Raw genomic sequence first — 22,188 nt, 5'->3', positions numbered from 1 at the left:
TCTCTACTAAAATACAAAAATTAGCTGGGCATGGTGGCACGCACCTGTAATCCCAGCTACTCTGGAGGCTGAGGCAGGAGGAGAATCGCTTGAACCCGGGAGGCAGAGGTTGCAGTGAGCCAAAATTGTGCCACTGCACTCCAACGTACGTGACAGAGCAAGATTCCGTCTCAAAACAAAACAACAACAACAACAACAAAAATTAGTATCAATTGGTTGCCTGTTGAAAGGAGTGAAGAACGTGGCAGATCACAGCAAAGCAGACAGTAAGCTGATTTTTCTGAATCTCACCAACATCTGACTTTCAGAAACTAAAATACATATATTCAAACTAAAATAAAATCACTACCATCCTAACAGAAAAAAGGACAGCTCAAATCAAGTTTCAGGCCAGGTGCAGTGGCTGGCTCACACCTGTAATCCCAACACTTTGGGAGGCTGAGGAAGGAGGATCACCTGAGGTCAGGAGTTCAAGACCAGCCTGGCCAACATGGTGAAACCCCATCTCTACTAAAAATACAAAAATTGGCCCAGCGCGGTGGCTCACGCTTGTAATCCCAGCATTTTGCGAGGCCGAGGCAGGCAGATCACGAGGTCAAGAGATCAAGACCATCCTGATTAACACAGTGAAACCCCGTCTCTACTAAAAATACCAAAAAAATTAGCTGCGCGTGGTGGCGGACGCCTGTAGTCCCAGCTACTCGGGAGGCTGAGGCAGGAGAATGGCATGAACCCAGCAGGCAGAGCTTGCGGTGAGCCGAGATCATGCCGCTGCACTCCAGCCTGGGAGACAGAGCAGAAATTCTTCTCTAAAATAAAATAAAATAAAAATAAATCAAGTTTCAGCCCCATCCTTTAGAGTAATTTAAAACTAAGGTACCTGAGATTCAAACACAACTATCAACTGAAAAACAAACAATAGCATTTAAAGGAAATACTCCAAATTAAAATTTTAAACTTCAGAATTATTAATAAACATTTACAATTGTTTCAGCTTTTATATTATCAAAAATGATACAAACCTGATTAAAGTAGAAATACGTAAATATACTAAAAGGTGATTCCGGACAATGTAAACATTAGAGAAATGGCCTAACACCTTCCTGGCATCAACAGAATAATTGAGAATGTTTAAATCAGCCGGGCACAGTGGCTCACGCCTGTAATCCCCATACTTTGGGAGTCTGAGGCGGGCGGATCACCTCATCTCAGGAGTTCAAGACCAGCCTGGCCAACATGGTGAAACCCCGTCTCTACTAAAAATACAAAAATTAGGCCTGGTGCAGGGCTCATGCCTGTAATCTCAGCACTTTGGGAGGCCAAGGCAGGCAGATCGCCTGAGGTCGGGAGCTCGAGACCAGTCTGACCAACATGGAGAAACCCCGTTCCTACTAAAACTACAAAATTAGCTGGGCGTAGTGGCACATGCCTGCAATCCCAGCTACTGAGGAGGCTGAGCCAGGAGAATTGCTTGAACCCGGGAGGCGGAGGTTGCGGTGAGCTGAGATCACGCCACTGCACTCCAGCCTGGGCAACAAGAGCAAAACTCCATCTCAAAAAAAACAAAAAACAAAAAACAAAAAATTAGCCAAGCGTGGTGGCGGGTGCCTGTAATCCCAGCTACTCGGGAGGCTAAGGCAGGAGAATCGCTTGAACTCACAAGTCAGAGGTTGCGGCGAGCTGAGATTGCACCACTACAGTCCAGCCTGGGCAACAAGAGCGAGACTCCGTCTCAAAAACAAACAAACAAACAAAAAAAAACTGAGAGAAGGTTTAAATCATAGAGTAAAACGAACTATTAAAAGCCCCAAAAGATAAAATATGTAACACCAATTCATTCACAAAATGTTCCAAGGAAAAAAATATATTATTATTAAGATAACAAAAACTGAGTTATTCTAAAGGCAACTGCCTTTAACATGTATAATCACTGCAAGTATTACCTTTCATTTTTGAATGTGTGTTAATCAACGGATCAGAACAAATCCTGCAGGGCCACCATGGGCGTCTCTTGAATTTTGCCCAGATGAGATCTCCAACTTCATACTTCAGTGGCGTAGACTTTTTCTTAGGTTGACACTTTAGACAGACAAAACATGGGGCATCAATAAGAATCAAAATATTTTGAAACATTATTGTCATTCCTATTAGCCTTCTGAAAAAGCAATGTATGAAAAATTGAGAATGAAAACACTCTAGCCTAAAAAGAATTACAAAATAAGTACAACTAATTTATTTCATCTTAATTGTTCATAACATAGCCCTTTATACATAGTTCTCAACTTATAATTGTTTTATATAATGAATCTATCCGTATTTTGAAAATAAAATTAAGCTGGTTTTATTTTTAAAGAACTAAAAACAAACACAATAAAGAAAATCATCCGAAGGAAAAGATATCCTTGATCTAGTCCTTGGATCAAAACACAAAGGGAAAAAAAAATGGAGAAAAAATTATAGGAAGAATTTTTAATAATATCAAGAGACTTCAGACCCTTCTGCATGTGATATTCTACATGCTTTTCAAACCAATATTTCTATTAGCGTATTAACAATAGTAATAGCCAGGAGTGGTGGCACATGCCTGTAAGTCCCAGCTAACACTTTACTTTCAGACATAAGCCCCAGAGAAAACAGCAAAGAATTCTTCTAAATACTCATAGAAGTTAAATCTCATCAAAAATACTGGGATTGGCTGGGCACAGTGGCTCATGCCTGTAATCCCAGCACTTTGGGAGGCCGAGGCGGGCAGATCACGAGGTCAGGAGATCGAGACCATCCTGGCTAACACGGTGAAACCCCGTCTCTACTAAAAATAAAAAATTAGCTGGGCGTGGTGGCGGGCGCCTGTAGTCCCAGCTACTCGGGAGGCTGAGGCAGGAGAATGGCGTGAACCCAGGAGGCGAAGCTTGCAGTGAGCCGAGATGGCGCCACTGCACTCCAGCCTGGGAGACAGAGCAAGACTCCGTTTCGAAAAAAAAAAAAACAAAAAAAAAACTGGGATTAGTTCCTCATGTATATAGAGCTACTAGAAAATGAAACAAGAACTACATCTTACTTTCTTTTAAAAAGCTCTAAGGGGCCAGGCACAGTGGCTCACATCTGTAATCCCAGCACTCTGGGAGGCCGAGGTAGGCAGATAACTTGAGGCCAGGAGTTTGAGATCAGCCTGGCCAACACAGCGAAACCCTGTCTCTGCTAAAAAGAGAAAAAAATACAAAAATTGGCAGGGCATGGCGGCGCATGCCAGTAATCCCAGCTACTCGGGAGGCTGAGGCAAGAGAATCGCTTGAACCAGGGAGGCAGAGGTTGCAGTGAGCCAAGATTGCGCCACTGCACGCCGGCCTGGGCGACAGAGGTAGACTCTGCCTCAAAAGTAAAAAGAATAAAATAAAATAAAAAGCCCTAAGGGGGCCAGATGCTGTGGCTCTTGCCTATAAATTCCAGCACTTTGGAAGGCTGAGGTGACAGGATCACTCCAGCCTAGGAGTCTGAGATCAGCCTGGACAACATGTCAGACCCAGTCTCTACAAAAAATTAAAAAAATTAGCTGGGCATGGTGGTGCATGCCTGTACTCCCAGCTGCTTGGGAGACAGGTAGGAGGACTGCTTGAGCTCAAGAGTTCGAGACTACAGTGGACCATGTCCATGCCCACTGCACTCCAGCCTGTGCTACAGAGTGAGATCTGTCTTGAAAAAAAGCTAAGGGACCATTTTGATGGTTATCAAGTAAATTCTCAAAAAGAATACGACTTCAAAGTTAATTGACTTTGAAACTTTAAGAGATACCAAGAATCGATGGGAAAGACAAATATTTTATCTGTACTGAAAACTGCAATCTGAGTAGGTTCCAATAAATTATATAATTTGATTTTTGATTATTTAAATATGATTTATTTGGCACTGCTAAATATGGAACTTGCTTATTTATTCAAGTCCTAAATGACTTCAAATACATTAAGTAACATGATGTTTGCTACACGCAAGGCACTGTTCTTCTTCAAGTAAATACATTATTACCCATTATTTTACTACATGCCTGTGGTTACATAGTTATTAAGTGGCAGAACCAAGGATTCAAACCTGGGGAGATACAACCCAGAGCCTAAATTCTTAAACCACTCTCCTGTTATCCACTAACAACAAAACCTCATTATTATTATATGCTTTATGACAAATTTAACCATAACCAATCTAGCACATGTTGTTGGTTCTGTCTTCTCCTCAGAGAACTACTACAAAAAGATTACATTGTATTTTCGGAAGTATAATCATAAAATACATGCATTCAATAGACAGAGGAGAAAGAATGTCAGTGGTATCAGGTAAAGACAATAGCCAGAACCACAGAACCAGAGAAAGCAGTAATAAATCCTCTCTTCTGACTCCATCACAAACTGTGTCACCTTCAAAAAGTCTGTTAATTTGGCCTCAGTTTCCTAAGCCACAAAATTGGGAAAGTAACACCTACTCTATAATACACCATCAAAATGAGTAACTAGTAATTCAGCTCCCAGTATTTTAAGCCCCAAAAATAATTCAAAGTAATTTCCTGTAATTCCTAATTCTAGGGTAAGATATTTAAAGCAGGTTTTTGTTTGGTTGGTTTTTTGTGTGTTTTTTTGAGACAGGTTCTCACTCTGCCTCCCAGGCTGGAGTGCAATGGTGCAATCTTCACTCACTGCAATCTTCGCCTCCTGAGCTCAAGCCATCCTCCCATCTCAGTGTTCCAACGCTCACCAACATGCCTGGAAAATTTCTGTATTTTTTGTAGAGATGGAATATAACCACGTTGCCCAAGCTGTTAAAGCATTTTTTTTTTAAATGACAAAAGTTAATATCCACCAAGAGATCTGTTTAAAAAAATTATGCTAGGAGCCGTGGTAGCTGAGGCCTGTTGTCCTGGTGCATAAGGAGGCGAGGCTGGGCGTTCAAGGCCAGCCTGGCCAACACAGAAACCTCTCATCTATATAACCAAAAAAAATTATGCTATTACAACTCTATGAAATATGCTAAGATGTCATATATTAAAGATAACACAGCTATACATACACTATATGATCCATTATAAACTAGGCTGAAGCAATAATGATGACCTTAAAAAAACTTTTAAATAACAAGGCCATTGAGAAACACAAATTTTAAAGTTTCATTAAATTGATGGTACCATGAGTAAAGACTTTAACAAACCCCTATTTACTTTCTTCTATCTTGAAAAATTTACATGACCAAATAAAATAACATATGCAAACCCACTGGAAAAATAAATCTATATAAATACACATTAATACTTTCGTTCACAGACAATAATGACCAAATCCAACTGATCTTAACAAATAAACTTAGAAACAGGCAAGAATTCCAGACCACAGAAAAGCTTCTAAACATGAAAATAGTGGAAATAAGAACAAGGGTTTAAAAAAGCAAGATGACTTTAAGACCAGCTTAAAAATTTTATCTTGCAGAGACAGACACTAAAATAAACCCATTTAAGCCCATAATTCAACTACACACAAACTTAGTAAACACCTATGTACAAAGCTCAACAAGACACACAAAGACGAATAAGTCACAATTCCAGATCCCAAGACACTTGGGAAAAGAGATCAGAGAAGATGTAAGTAAAGAAGTGGCATCTTCCAGGCTTAGACTGGCAGGACTGGCAGATTTCAGAATGGCTTTTTCTAATATGTCTATAGGTCCAGTTGGAAATAATATACTGGTGCTAAGCCTTTTTTATATATGGTATTGGGCTGAATTCTGTGTACACTGCCACTCTACACACACACAAGATATACTCCTCCCTAACCCAGTAGCTGTGAATGTGATCTTATTTGAAAGTAGGGTCTTTGCAGTTGATCCAGATGAAGTCACAAGGGTGGGCCTTAATTCAGTGCAACTGTTTCCTAATAAAATAGAGAAATTTGGAAACAAAGACAGGCACAAATAGAGGGAAGACAACGTGAAAACACAGAACACAATCTATTAACCAAGGAAAGCCTGAGGTCAGACATTAGGAGAGGGACAGGGACAGATACACACTCACAGTCCTCAAAACAATGTGCTGACAACTTGAGTTTGTACTTCTAGCTTCCCGAACTGAGAGAGAATTTCTGCTGTTTAAGCCAGCCAGTTTGTGGTATTGTATTACAACAGCCCCCCAAAACTAATACACATACATTATCTTGCTTACCCCTCACAACCTTACAAGACAGCATTATCTCGATTTTGCAGATAAAGAAACTGAGGCTCAAAAAGGTTAAGTCACAGGCTGGGTGCGATGGCTCATGCCTGTAATCCCAGCACTTTGGGAGGCCAAGGTGGGAGAATCACTGGAGGTCAGGAGTTCAAGACCAGCCTGGCAAACATGGTGAAACCCCATCTCTACTAAAAATACAAAGATTAGCCAAGCATGGTGGTGTGTGCCTGTAATCCCAGCTACTTGGGAGGTTGAGGCAGAAGAATCACTTGAACCTGGGAGGCGGAGGTTGCAGTGAGCCAAGATCTTACCACTGCATTCCAGCCTGGGCAACGGAGTGAGATTCCATCTCAAAAAAAAAAAAAAAAAAGTTAAGTTACAATTGTAAAGATTACAATTTAAATCCATATCTGAATAACTCTAAAGAGCATGTTTTTTGCATTAGAAATAATAATGGCTAGAATTTGTTTGCAAAGTGTTTAAATCCAACCTAAAAGCTAACTAGATTTAAAACCTCCCATTTTCTTTTTGATTGTTGGTTTGTTTTTTGAGACACAGCCTCAGTCTGTCATCCAGGCTGGGGTGCAGTGGCGCGTTGATTTCAGCCACTCGAATAGCTGGGACTAAAGGCACACACCACCACACCCAGATGATTTATTTTTAATAGAGACAAGGTCTCCCTGTGTTCCCCAGGCTGCTTTCGAACTCTTGGTCTCAAGCAATCCTCCTACCTTGTCTTCCCAAAGTGCTGGCATTATAGGCCTGAGCCACCACGGCCACCTTATATTCCTTATTTCACTGACAGTGACGTATCACTTTATATTAAACTAACCCAGAAAAGCTCGTCACTACCATCTTCGAAAATCATTAAAGGCTTAAGACATCTCTACAACTCTAACTAAGAAGTGGCTCTTGAGCCAAAAGTTCTGTTTAAAAGAATTTTGGACGAGATCTTTACTTTCACTAATGAATTTTTCTAGCAACAGTTAAAAATCAAATCTAAGTTGCACTTCTGAGGATTTTTTTAAAAAAACCTAAACTGGTTCAACTATGTTCCTGGTCATATGGGATATGCTTTCTATTTTAATGTAAATTGGATATAGTCATTGGCTATCAATCTCTTCCCAGACATATCCAAAAATTACAGCTGAGCTAAATATTAAAAAATAGCCATAGAGCAACAATTTTTTCTTTTTCGTTTCTGAGACAGGGTCTCCCTATGTAATGCAGGCTAGAGTGCAATGGTGTGATCACAGCCCATTGCAGCTTCTACCTCCTGGGCTCAAGCAATCCTTCCCCCTCAGGCTCCCAGGTAGTTGGGACTACAGACGCACACCACCACACTGGGCTGATTTACATATATATATTATATATAAATATACATATAATATATATTATTATATAATATATTATATATTATATATAATATATTATATATTATATAAAATATATATTATATATTATATAAAATAATTATATATTATATAAAATATATAATATATTTATTAATATATATTATATAATATATATTATATTACATATAATATATAATATATAAAAATTATATATGTGAATATATAAATATATAAATATATACAATATATAAACATATAATATATAATGTATAATATATAATATAAATATATATAATATATAAATATATATAATATACATATATAATATACAAATATATATAATATACATATATAATATATAAATATATAATATACATATATAATATATAAATATATATAATATATAAAATATATTATATATAATATATAATGTATATAAATATATAGTAATAACAAAAAACAAATATATATTTTATATATATAATATATATTTGGTCTCTGTCTCAAAAAAACAAACAAACAAAAAAACAAATATATATTTGGTTTTGTTTTTTTGAGACAGAGTCTCACTCTCGTCCCCCAGGCTGGAGTGCAATGGCACAATCTCAACTCAATGCAACCTCCGCCTCCTGGGTTCAAGCGATTCTCCTGCCTCAGCCTCCCGAGTAGCTGGGATTACAGGCGCCTGCCACCGTGCCTGGCTAATTTTTGTATTTTTAGGAGAGACAGGGTTTCACCATGTTGGCCAGGCTGGTCTCGAACTCCTGACCTCAGGTGATCCACCAGCCTCCGCCTCCCAAGTGCTGGGATTACAGACGTGAGCCACAGCACCTGGCATTTATATTTTTTGTAGAAACGGGGTTTCACCATGATGCCCAGGCTGGTCCCAAACTCCTGAGCCCAATCAATCCACCCAAATCGCCCTCCTAAAGTACTGGGATTACAGGCATGAGCCACCGCACCCAGCCATAATTTTTTAGAAAAACTTCCTGAGAATCTATAGTGATACACAACTTGAGGTAAAGACGAGGGGAAGTGGGGGAAGTACTAATGCTTTACATAACAATTATCACAGAAAGTATCGCAACTCTAAGGACTCAGTTATTGTTTTAGTTACCAAAAACTCCCATAATATTAAGTTGTTATAAAGAGATGACAGCAATATATAAGACAAAAACACATCCGTTTAGATGCTTGATTTATATGATATCCAAAGCCTACTAAAACTTTTCCACAGCTTAAACTACCCATATTTAAGAATAAGGTAATCAAATCAACCCAAGTATAAATACATAATCTCATTTATAAACAAGAAAAGGCCAGGCGTGGTGGCTCAGGCCTGCACAATCCCAGCACTTTGGGAGGCCAAGGTGGGTGATCGCTCGAGGCCAGGATTTCAAGATCAACTTTGGCGAGATCCCATCCTTGCGTGCATACGCACACGCACACACACACCCCCCCCCCCACGTACACACAAACACACACACCAGGCAGACATGGTAGCACACGCCTGTAGTTTCAGCAACTTGGGAGGGTAAACTGGGAGGGATGCATGAGCTTGGGAGGTCAAGGCTGCACTGAGCCATGACTGCACCACTGCACACCAGCCTAAGTGACAGAGTGAGACCCTGTCTCCAAGAGAAAAAAAAAAAAACCCAAAGCAAATAACTAGACTATGTGAGGATATCAAACAAATCTAAAAGAAAAATATAACAATCAAACAGTTTTCCTAAAAATTGACAAAAAATCTGAATAGAAATTACTCAAAAAGACATACGAATGGCAAACAAGAATATGACAAGGTGCTCAGTATCACTGATCATCAGAGAAATGCAAATCAAAACTACAATGAGATACCATCTCAAACAGATAAAATGGCTTTTATCCAAAAGACAGAAAAGAATAAAAGGATGTGGAGAAAATGGAACCCTCATACGTTGTTGGTGGGAATGTAAATTAGTACAAATCTAGACAACAGTTTGGAGGTTCCTCAAAAAACTAAAAATAGAGCTACCATATGATCCAGCAATCCCACGACTAGCTATATACAGAAAAGGAAATCAGTATTTCAAATAGACATTTGCCCTCCCATGTTTATTGCAGCACTGTTCACAATAGCCAAGATTTGGAAATAACCTAAGTGTTCAACAGATGAATAAATAAAGAAAATGTGGTACATATACATAATGGAGTGCTATTCAGCCATGAAAAAGAATGAGATCCTATCATTTGCAACAACATAGATGGAACTGGAGATCATTATGTTAGATGAAATAAGTCAGGCACAGAAAGACCAACTTCATGTGTTCTCACTTATTAGTGGGAACTAAAAATTAAAACAATAGAACTCATGCTGATAGACAACAGAAAAATGGTTACTAGAAGCTAGGAAGGGAAGTAGAAAGATGGAGGGAAGTGAGGATGGTTAAAGAAAACAAAAGAATAGATGATTCAGTAAGTCCAAAAAAAAGTTAGAAATAATGAATAAGAACTAGAATTTGATAGCACAACAGGTTGATAATAATTTAACTGTATATTTTAAAATAAGAAAAAATAAAAAATAAAATATAATTAGATTGTAACACAAAGGATAAATCCTTGAGGGGATGGTAACTCCATTTACCCTAATGTAATTATTACATATTGCATGTCTGTACCAAAATATCTCATGTATATCATAAATATATATACCTATGTACACACAAACATTGAAAATAAAATTTTTTCTTAAACGCAGAATGACCATATGATGCAGTAACTCTACTCCTAGGTATACAATACCCAAGAATAATGAAAACACATGTCCATACAAAAACTTACAAAAGCATACCTTGAGATACTACAGGTTCAGTTTCAAGACTACCACAACAATGCAAATATTGCGATAAAGTGAGTCATGAGAATGCTTCAATTTCACAATACATATATAAAAGTTAGATTTACACTACACAATAGTCTGTGTGCAATAGCATTATATATTAAAAATAACAAATTAAGAATGCTTTGCTGTATTCAATGTATAAATTTGGGGGAAAAAATATATAGTGCTAAAAGAAAAGAATATCCAGCCTGGGCAATATAACAAGAACTCATCACTAAAAAAACAAACAAAAAAATTTTACCCCTTAACTGAGGCTGGTTGTGGGGGTTCACACCTGTAATCCCAGCACTTTCGGAAGCCAAGGCAGGAAGACTGCTTGGGCCTAGGACTTCAGGACCATACTTGGCAATATAAGTGAGACCTCATCTTTACTTAAAAAAAACAAAAAAAGAGGCCAGGCACGGTGGCTCACGCCTGTAATGCCAGCACTTTGGGAGGCCGAGGTGGGCGGATCACCTGAGGTCAGGAGTTCGAGACCAGCCTGACTAACGTGGTGAAACCCTGTCTCTACTAAAAATACAAGAATTAGCCAGGCGTAATGGCAGGCGCCTGTAATCCCAGTTACTCAGTAGGCTGAGGCAGGAGAATCACTCGAACCCGGGAGATGGAGGTTGCAGTGAGCTGAGATTGCGCCATTGCACTCCAGCCTAGGTGACAGAGCGAGATCCCATTTGAAAAAATAAAAATAACATAAAAATTTAAAAAAGCGGGAGGGGAGGGGAAGGGAGGGGAGGAAAAAACAAAGCCAGACTTAGTTGGGGGTGCTGGCACAACCTTGTAGTTCTAGGCAAAACAATCACTTGAGTCCAGGATTTTCAGGTTACAGCAAGCTACGGTTTTATCACTGTACTTGAGCCTGGGAAAGAGAGCAAAACCCTGTCTCTAAAAAATGATCATCTGAGCTGCAAGCTTTATGCTGATGGAGGGTCTTGCCTCAGTGCTCATGGCTGCTTGCTGAAGGTCAGAATGGCTGTGGCAATTTCTGTTTTTTGTTTGTTTGTTTGTTTTTGCTGAGACAGAGTCTCACTCAACTGTTGCCCAAGCTGGAATGCAGTGGGACAAAAACAACTCACTGTAGCCTCTGCCTCCTGGGTTCCAGCGGTCCTCTAGCATTGGCCTCCCAAGTAACTGGGACTAAAAGTGCATACCACTATGACCAGCTAATTTTTTTTTTTTTTTTTGAGACGGAGTCTCACTCTGTCACCCAGGCTGGCGTGCGGTGGCGCGATCTCCACTCACTGCAAGCTCCACCTCCCGGGTTCACACCATTCTCCTACCTCAGCCTCCCGAGTAGCTGGGACTACAGGCACCTGCCACCACGCCTGGCTAATTTTTTGTATTTTTAGTAGAGACAGGGTTTCACCATGTTAGCCAGGATGGTCTCGATCTCCTGACCTCGTGATCCGCCCACCTGGGCCTCCCAAAGTGCTGGGATTACAGGCGTGAGCCACCGCGCCCGGCTAATTTTTTAAATTTTTATGTTTTCCCGGATGGCCTCAAACTCCTGGGCTCAAGTGATCCACCCGCCTTGGCCTCTCAAGGTGCTGGGATTACAGGAAATAGCACAGAACCCACCACAGCAATTTCTTAAAGTAACACCACAATGCAGCCAAGCACAGTGGCTCACACCTGTAATCCCAGCACTTTGGGAGGCCAAGGAGGGCAGATCACTTGAGGTCAGGAGTTCAAAACAGCTTAGACAACATGGCAAAACCTCATCTCTACAAAAACTACAAAAAATTAGCCAGGCATGCTGGCAGGCACCTGTAATCCCAGCTATTCAGGAGGCTGAGGCAGGAGAATCACTTGAACCCGTGAGTTGGAGGTTGCAGTGAGCTGAGATTGTGCCAATGCGCTCCAGCCTGGGTGACAAGGTGAGAACCTGCCACAAACAAAACAAAACAAAACAAAAACCCATAATGAAGTTTCCCACATGGATTGACGATTGACTCTTCCTTTCCTGATTTCTCTGTAGCATTCAATGCCATTTGATAGTATTTTACGCACAGTAGAGCTTCTTTCTCTCTTTTTGGGTGTTTTCTGGAGACACTCTTGCTCTGTCACTGTCACCGAGGATGGAGTGCAGTGGCACAATCTCGGCTCACTGCAAACTTCCTTCCCGAGTTCAAGTGATTCTCGTACTTCAGCCTCCCGTGTATCTGGGACTACAGGCATGTGACACCACACCCGGCTAATTTTTAGTAGAGACAGGTCTTCACCATGTTGGCCAGGCTGGTCTCTTGAACTCCTGGCCCCAGGCCATCCGCCCACTTCCGCCTCCCAAAGTGCTAGGATTACACCACACCTGGCCTAGAGCTTCTTTCAAAAGTGGAGTCAGTCCCCTCAAACCTGGATACTACCTTATCAACTAGTTTCATGATATTCCAATTCATCTGTTGTCATTTCAACAATATTCATATCATTTTTACCAGGAGTAGATTATACCTTAAGAAACCACATTTTGGCCGGGCGCAGTGGCTCATGCCTGTAATCCCAGCACTTTGGGAGGCTGAGGCGGGCAGATCACGAGGTCAGGAGATCAAGACCATCCTGGCTAACACGGTGAAATCCCGTCTCTATTAAAAATACAAAAAATTAGCCAGGTATGGTGGCAGGTGCCTGTAGTCCCAGCTACTCGGGAGGCTGAGGCAGGAGAATGGCGTGAACCTGGGAGGCGGAGTTTGCAGTGAGCTGAGATCACACCACTGCACTTCAGCCTGAGCTACAAAGGGAGACTCCATCTCAAAAAAAAAAAAAAAAAAAGAAACCACATTTTTTTGCTCATCTAGAAAATGCAACTCTTCATCTGTTAAAATATCATCATCAGCCGGGCGCGGTGGCTCACGCCTGTAATCCCAGCACTTTGGGAGGCCAAGGCGGGTGGATCATGAGGTCAGGAGTTCAAGACCAGCCTGGATAACATGGCAAAACCCTGTCTGTACTAAAAATGCAAAAATTAGCCAGGCATGGTGGCATGCGCCTGTAATCCCAGCTACTTGGAAGGCTGAGGCAGGAGAATCGCTTGAACCCGGGAGGTGGAGGATGCAGTGAGCTGAGATCATGTCACTGCACTCTAGCCTGGGCAACAGAGCGAGACTCCATCTCAAAATAAACAAATAAATAAAATAAATAAATAAATAATAAAAAGAAAAACAAGAGATACCAGGACACATAACAAAATTATAATCACAGGGTGGGAAAAACCTCTCTCAGTAATTAACAGACTAAGCAAAGGACAAAGTCACTACAAGTTTACAGGCAGTGGCTCACGCCTGTAATCCCAAAACTCTGGGAGGCCGAGGCAGGTGGATCACTTGAGCCAAGGAATTCAAGACCAGCCTGACTAACATAGCAAGACCCCCGAGATACCAAGGTATGACATTCATTGAAACGGTGAGTAGGCCAGGTGCAGTGGCTCATGCCTGTAATCCCAGCACTTTGGGAGGCCAAGGTGGGTGGCTCACTTGAGGTCAGGAGTTTGAGACCAGCCTGGCAAACATGATGAACATGCTGAAACCCTGTCTTTACTAAAAATACAAAAAAATTAGCTAGGCATGGTGGCATGTGCCTGTAATCGCAGCTACTTGGGAGGCTGAGGCAGGAGAATCACTTGAATCCAGGAGGCGGAGGTTGCAGTGAGCCAAGATCATGCCACTGCACTCCAGCCTGGGCAACACAGCAAGACTCTGTCTCAAAAAAAAAAGAAATAAATAAAATAAAAAATAAAAATACAAAAATTAGCCAGGCGTGTTGGCGGGTGCCTGTAATCCCAGCTACCCAGGAGGCTAAGGCAGGAGAATCGCTTGAAACCTGGAGGTGGAGATTGCAGTCAGCCCACTGACTGCACCCCAGCCTGAGCGACAGGGCAAGTCTCAAAGAAATAAAAAATAAAAATAATATTAATTATATCTTAATAGACTAAAGAATAGAAGTAACAATTTTCTTAATAGCCCAGACATACCTGATTGGCCTCCTTCCCCATCTCCCACATATCACACCAACTTATTTCCAACTCTAAGAATGCATTTTACAATTAATCATTAGTTAATCAATTCCTCTGGACTTCTCAAAATCCTTCTGTTGAAATTCCATCACAGAGGTATTTTCAAATTGTGTTCCTCTGAGATAGTGCTCACGAGAGCCCCTTGTAGGCTACCCAAGAGGGTGATAAGAAAGCTGGCTGCTCCACATTCCAAGTCAAAGCAGCTCCATCTTTTTTTCTATGTTTTATACTTGTGCTCTGTGTATGATTTATTTTGAAACATAAAAATTTAAAAAACAAAACTAGCTGGGCACAGTGGCTCACGCCTATAATCCCAGCACTTTGGGAGGCTGAAGTGGGTGGATCACCAGAGATCAGGAGTTCGAGACCAGTCTGACCAACATGGAGAACCCTTGTTTCTACTAAAAACACAAAATCAGCTGGGCGTGGTGGCGCATGCCTATAATCCCTGCTACTAGGGAGGCTGAGGCAGGAGAATTGCTTGAACCCAGGAGGCAGAGGTTATGGTGAGCTGAGATCCTGCCATTGTACTTCAGCCTGGGCAATAAGAGTGAAACTCTGTCTCAAAACAAAACAAAACAAAACAAAAAACACTTAAATCCAAGGTCCTAGGATGAAAAATAAAGCCCTTCCTAATCTGACTCCTACCCTAGGAAAAACCATGACCAAGTTCCATCACACGATTTACACTTTGTAGTTCACATAAATCTTATGCTATCACACCTCCATGCACTTGATCATACTTTTCAATCTAAGGCACGCTTCATTTTCCTGTCTGGCTAATAGCTACTTATACTTCATAACTCAGCTCAAAGAAACATCTCTTGGGTCTACTTTACCCCTACTTAAGGCTCTGGATCCCCTTGTGCATACCTCTTTTTACTGCACTTGACACATTACATTGATATTAATACCACACTCTAAGAGTCTCAACAGCAGAGGCAATAATCTTATTTTCTATTCATTTTTTTTGTCTTATTCATGTTTTAAACTCCAGCACCTACTCAGTAATCAATAAAAATGTGCTAAACCAAACACTTTCAACAAAGCACTTTTTAATGTTCTTAAAAACCAACATTAAACAAGGATCACTTAAGCCGAGGAGGTCGAGGATGCAGTGAGCTGTGATCACTCCACTGCACTCTAGCCTCAGTGACAGGGTAAGACCCTGTCTCAACAACAAAACCTTTTAACTATAAATCATTATAAATTTGTTTTTTATTTTTAGGGGTTTTTCTTAATCCTTATAAATTTAAAACATGTCTATTAAAGGCCGGGTGCGGTGGCTTACGCCTGTAATCCCAACACTTTGGGAGGCCGAGGCAGGTGGATCACCTGAGGTCGGGAGTTCAAGACCAGCCTGACCAACATGGAGAAACCCCATCTCTACTAAAAATACAAAATTAGCCAGGCTTGGTGGCACATGCCTGTTATCCCAGCTACTCGGGAGGCTGAGGCAGGAGAATCACTTGAACCCGGGAGGCGGAGGTTGTGGTGAGCCGAGATCCCGCCATCGCACTCCAGCCTAGGCAACAACAGCAAAACTCCATCTCATAAATCAATCAATCAATCAATCAAATGTCTATTAAAATATTTTAATGCAGCCAGGAGTGGGGCTCACATCTATAATTCAAGCACTTTAGCAGGCCAAGGTGGGCAGATCACTTGAGGCCCAAGAGTTTGAGGCCAGCCTGGCCAACATGATGAAACTGTCTCTACTAAAAATACAAAAAAATTAGCCAGGCGTGGCAGCGCATGCCTGTAGTCCCAGCTACTCAGGAGGTTGTAGTATGAGAATCACTCGAACCCAGAAGGTGGAGGTTGCAGTGAGCCAAAACTGCTCCACTGCACACCAGCCTGGGCGACAGAGCAAGACTCTATCTCAAAAATAATAATAATAATTTAATGCAATTTTTTGCATTAACAGAATATGCAAAAAATTAAGCAAAAACCAAAAACAAATAGCTCTAAAATCTTAACAGAAATAAAGATTTCTTTAAAAGGCAATTTGAGAGAGTTGAGAGAGTAATCAGAGCAGAGAGAAAACTCTGGGCACTGGTTGGCAGGAAGAGTTCCCATACATATAGGTTCTCACACATATAATTGTGAACATACAATCTAATACTGATTTTTTTCTTCTTTGAAAGACAGGGTATGAATGAATGTGTCACCCAGGCGGGAGTGCAGTGGCATGGTCATCGCTCACTCCAGCCTCAACCTCCCAGGCTCAAGCAATCCTTGTTGTTGTTGCTGTTTTTTTGTTTTGTTTTGTTTTTTGTTGTTTTTGGGAGAAAGAGTCTTGCTCTGTCACCCAGACTGGAGTGGAGTGGCACAATCTCGGCTCACTGCAACCTCTGTCTCCTGAGTTCAAGCGATTCTCCTGCCTCAGCCTCCCGAGCAGCTGGGAGACATGCACCACCACACCTGGCTAATTTTTGTATTTTTAGTAGAGAGGGGGTTTCACCAGGTTGGCGAGGCTGGTCTTGAACTCCTGACCTCAAGTGACCCACCCACCTCAGCCTCCAAAAGTGCTGGGATTACAGGCATTAGCCACTGTGCCAGGCCCAATCCTTGTTTGATGTTTGCCTTTCTCACTTTACTGAAGGATCCATGAGGGCAGACACACTGTCTATTCTGCTCATCACAGTATTCCCAGCACTTAAAAACACTGCACAGCTATACTCCAGCCTGGACAACAGAGACCCTGTCTCAAAAACAAAACAAAACACTGCATAGCACATAATTAATAAATTAATGAGTAAGAAAGTAATTTGTGACACCTGTAATCAGTTCTTTCACACATAATGTAACAGAATCCTCACAATAATTCTAGTAGGGGGTATTGTTTTCATTTACCACTGAAACATCCAAAACAAAAAGTTTCCAATTAATTAATGAGCTCACTTCTGACTGATCCCCAAGAAATGGATATCTGCCACTCCTCCAGAACTCCAGAAATTGGACCTGGACTCTGGACTACATCCTTGAGCTAAAGAATCCAAAGGCTTTTTGGCAAAATATAAAACAAAGTTGTTATAAGCTCTTCCAACACAATGTATCCCTTATAGGAATGAGCCTTTCCAGAAATTGGACCTGGACTCTGGACTACATCCTTGAGCTAAAGAATCCAAAGGCTTTTTGGCAAAATATAAAACAAAGTTGTTATAAGCTCTTCCAACACAATGTATCCCTTATAGGAATGAGCCTTTCTAGGTTTTAACTGTACCAATAATCAGGAAAAGTAATGACATAACCAGATTTTACAGATTTCTGGTAAATGCAGATTATATACTAATTATACAGTTATAAACATCAATAGAACAATAATGGGGTCGGGTGTGGTGGTGTGTGCCTGTGGTACTAGCTACTCAGAAGGCTGAAGTGAGAGGATTGCTTAAGCACAGGAGTTCAGGACTGCAGTAAGCCATGACTGCCACGGCACTCTAGCCTGGGCCACAGAGCAAGATACTGTCTCTTTAAAAAGAAAAAAAAAAAAAAAAAAAGAATAGCCAGGCATGGTGGATCACACCTGTAATCCCAACACAGCACTATGGGATTCAAAAATTGCTTGAACCTGGGAGGTAGATGTTGCAGTGAGCTGAGATCGTGCCATTGCACTCCAGCCTGGGCAAAAAGCGTGAAACTCCATCTCAAAAAAAAAAGAGGAAGAAGAATCGAATATTTAGATCTTAGATTTTAATCCCTCAATTTCAAAACACTGAAGTCACTGAAATGTTATGATTTTTGCAATCGGGCTGGGCGCAGTGGCTAAGGCCTGCAATCCCAGCACTTTGGGAGGCCGAGGCAGGTAGATCACTTCAGGTCAAGAGTTCGAGACCAGCCTGGTCAACATGGTAAAACCCTGTCTCTACTAAAACTACAAAAATTAGCTGGGCATGTTGGCATGTGCCTATAATCCCAGCTACTCAGGAAACTGAGGCAGGAGAATCACTTGAACCCAGGAGGCAGAGGTTGCAGTGAGCCAAGATGGCGCCACTGCACTCCAACATGGGTGAGAGGGCAAGACTCCATTTCAAAAAAAAAAAGAATTTTTGCAATCGAATAATGTTTATATCACAAACATGCTTTGTTGTAAAATCGAAACAGGATGTATCTATCACTTGCCATCTGGAGAGTATTTTATTAATAAAACTACTCTAGATGTTACTATTTTCATACAAAGTATTATTTTCCATATGGCTTAAATGATATGACACTATTATACTCAAGGCTATAATATTATTTGCTTTTCCAAGAATAACCTCTGAAGAAGGCTTTCAAATACTTTATTTTTTTTAAGGCAGAGTCTCACTCTGTCACTCAGGCTAATGTGCTGTGGCCTAATCACAGCTCACTGAAAACTACACCTATTGAGCTCAAGTGATCCTCCCACCTCAGCCCCACCAAGTCGCTGGGACTAATGACACGTGCCACCAGCCTGGCTAAATTAAAATCTTTTTTTTTTAGAGATGAGGTTTTGCCATGTTGCCGAGGCTGGTTTCAAACTCAAGGGTTCAAGCGATCCTCCCGCACTGGCCTCACAGAGTGCTGAGATTACAGGTGTGAGCCACGTGCCCAGCCTCAAAAAGACTGTCTGTAACATATATGCATTCAAATTTTCTTCCTACTCACTGCCGAAATAAATTACGGAAAATTAAGCATAACCTTTTGTGACAACATTTGTCCAAATCTTCTGTGACCACATTTGCCCAAAACTAAATCAATGATATAATAAATACGATGGCTTAAAAGTCAGGCCGGGTGTGGTGGCTCACGCCTGTAATCCCAGCACTTTGGGAGGCTGAGGCGAGTGGATCACGAGGTCAGGAGATCGAGACCATCCTGACTAACACGGTGAAACCCCGTCTCTACTAAAAATACAAAAAATTAGCCGGGCGTGGTGGCGGGTGCCTGTAGTCCTAGCTACTCGGGAGGCTGAGGCAGGAGAATGGTGTGAACCCAGGAGGCAGAGCTTGCAGTGGGCCAAGATAGCGCCACTGCACTCCAGCCTGGGTGACAGAGAGAGACTGTCTCAAAAAAAAAAAAAAAAAAAAAAAGTCAGATAAGGCCAGGCATGGTGGCTCATACCTGTAATCCCAGCACTTTAGGAGGCCGAGGTGGGCAGATCACCTGAGCTCAGGAGTTTCATACCAGCCTGGCCAACATGGTGAAACTCCATCTCTACCAAAAATACAAAGAAAAATTAGCCGGGTGTTGTAGTGGGTACCTGTAATCCCAGCTACTCAGGAGGCTGAGGCAGAAGAATTGCTTGAACCCAGGAGGCAGGGGTTGCAGTGAGCCAAGATCACGCCATTGCACTCCAGCCTGGGTGACAAGAGCAAGACTCCGTGTCAAAAAAAAAAAAATTCAGATAAGTATTTTGGGCAATGGTGCATTGATTATATAATAACTTTCTGGCCGGGTGCAGTGGCTCATGCTTGTAATCCCAGCACTTGGGGAGGCCGAGGTGGGAGGCAATCACCTGAGGTTGGGAGTTCGAGACCAGCCTGGCCAACATGGCGAAACCCTGTCTCTACTAAAACCACAAAAATTAGCTTGGCAAGGTGGCGTGCGCCTGTAATCTGTCTCGCTCTTGTTGCCCAGGCTGGAGTGCAGTGGCGCGATCTCGGCTCACCGCAACCTCTGCCTCCCGGGTTCAAGTGATTCTCCTGCCTCAGTCTCCCGAGTAGCTGGGATTACAGGCATGTGCCACCACCCCGGCTAATTTTGTATTTTCAGTAGAGACGGGGTTTCTCCGTGTTGGTCAGGCTGGTCTTGAACTCCCAACCTCAGGTGATCCACCCACCTCGGCCTTCCCAAGCGCTGGGATTACAGGCGTGAGCCACCGCGCCCGGTAAAAAAATAATTTTTTGCACTAATACAGTCTCCAGCAAGTAAGCAAGTAATCCTTCCAAAAAAAAAAAAAACTCTAAAATACAACTTTAGCTTTCCTCTCTGCAGGAAAACCAAGATATAATAAATGACTTAGGTATTTGTTTATCTCACAGACTATTCACTTCTCCTAAAATATTTATTACATACCTACTTACCAGGAACTGTGTAGGCCCCAATAATACACAAGACAATGCAATCCCAGTTTAGGGAGGAATACAGGATACAAAAATAATCATAACATACTATTTCAAAAGCTATATAACAGTATTATAAGGCTGGCGTGGTAGCTCACACCTGTAATCCCAGCACTCTGGCAGGCCAAGGCGGACAGATCACTTGAGGTAAGGAGTTTAAGACCAGCCTAGTCAAGATGGCAAAACCCCATCTCTACTAAAAATACAAAAATTAGCTGGGCGCTGTGGCAGATGCATGTAGTCCCAGCTACTTGGGAGGCTGAGGCAGGAGAATCGCTTGAACCTGGGAGGCGGAGGTTGCAGTGACCTGAGATTAAGCCACTGTACTCCAGCCTGGACAACAGAGCGGACTCCATCTCAAAAAAAAAAAAAAAAAAAAAAGTAAATAAAATAACTATTATGACAGCACTGAAGATCTTTTAACCTCTTTTTTTTTTGAGACAGAGTCTCACTCTGTCACCCAGGCTGGAGTGCAGTGTCGCGATCTCGGCTCACTGCAACCTCCGCCTCCCGGGTTTAAGCGATTCTCTTGCCTCAGCATCCCAAGTAGCTGGGGCACCACCACGCCCTGCTAATTTTTGTATTTTTAATAGAGACGGGGTTTCACCATGTTGGCCAGGATGGTCTCGATCTCTTGACCTCGTGATCCACCCGCCTCGGACTCCCAAAGTGCTGGGATTACAGGCGTGAGCCACCGCGCCCGGCCTTTTTAACCTCTTTTCTGACGACCAAGGAGGAGAATAAAAAGGAATGCTGACCAACAGGATAATGTGAATATGAAAATAACACTAAAATATCCTTCCCACTAACCAGAGCAAGTTGAATTAATGTTAATTTAACTACCAAATTACTGCTTCATCCATTAAAAGTTAACATATTAAATGTGCTTATGAAATAATATTTTGGCAGTCGCATTAGAACACATATGAATGACTATTGTTCTCGGAAGACCAATCAATAATAACCTGTGACAATCACACACGTCGGTAAACTTTTTTCTGTATAAGAGCCAGATAGTAGGCCAGGTGCCGTGGCTCATGCCTGTAATCCCGGCACTTTGGGAGGCCTAGGCAGGCAGATATGTTAGGTCAAAAGTTCGAGACCAGCCTGACCAACATGGGGAAATCCCGCCTCTACTAAAAATACAAAATTAGCTGGGTGTGGTGGCACGTGCCTGTAACCCCAGCTACTCAGGAGGCTGAGGCAGGACAATTGCTTGAACCCGGAAGGCAGAGGTTGCGGTGAGCTGAGATCATGCCACTGTGCTCCAGCCTCGGCAACAAGAGTGAAACTCTGTCGCAAAAAAAAAAAAAAAAAAAAGCCAGATAGTAAATATTTTAGATTCTGCAATGTAAGACATACACTCGAAATTACTCAATCCTCCCATCATAGCACAAAAGCAGCCAGACAACATGTTAGTGGCAACATTCCAATAGACTTCATGTAGTTACTGAAGTTTTAATTTCATATGATTTTTTTTTTTTTTTTTTTGAGACAGAGTCTAGCTCTTTCGCCAAGGCTGGAGTGCAGTGGCGCTATCTCGGCTCACTGTAAGCTCCGCCTCCCGGGTTCACGCCATTCTCCTGCCTCAGCCTCCCGAGTAGCTGGGACTACAGGCACCTGCCACCACGCCCGGCTAATTTTTTGTATTTTTAGTAGAG

General features: G+C 41.8%; 1 protein-coding gene across 14 annotated transcripts in view; it reads right to left on the bottom strand.

Annotated features, from left to right (window-relative positions):
- The window catches only part of NSD1 (nuclear receptor binding SET domain protein 1), a 166,863-nt gene that overhangs the window by 103,180 nt on the left and 41,495 nt on the right, over positions 1-22,188 (bottom strand). For all 14 annotated transcript variants that reach the window (XM_055386342.2, XM_019026901.4, XM_055386343.2 and 11 more), the window contains one exon: positions 1,944-2,079. In XM_055386342.2, the coding sequence (XP_055242317.2) occupies positions 1,944-2,079 (136 nt within the window). The remainder of the gene's footprint in view (positions 1-1,943; positions 2,080-22,188) is intronic.

Source organism: Gorilla gorilla, chromosome 4 (genome assembly GCF_029281585.2).
Source record: "Gorilla gorilla gorilla isolate KB3781 chromosome 4, NHGRI_mGorGor1-v2.1_pri, whole genome shotgun sequence".
NCBI lineage: Eukaryota > Metazoa > Chordata > Mammalia > Primates > Hominidae > Gorilla > Gorilla gorilla.
The sequence above is the reverse complement of the archived record's forward strand: the minus strand, read 5'-3'. Positions and strand labels throughout refer to the sequence as shown.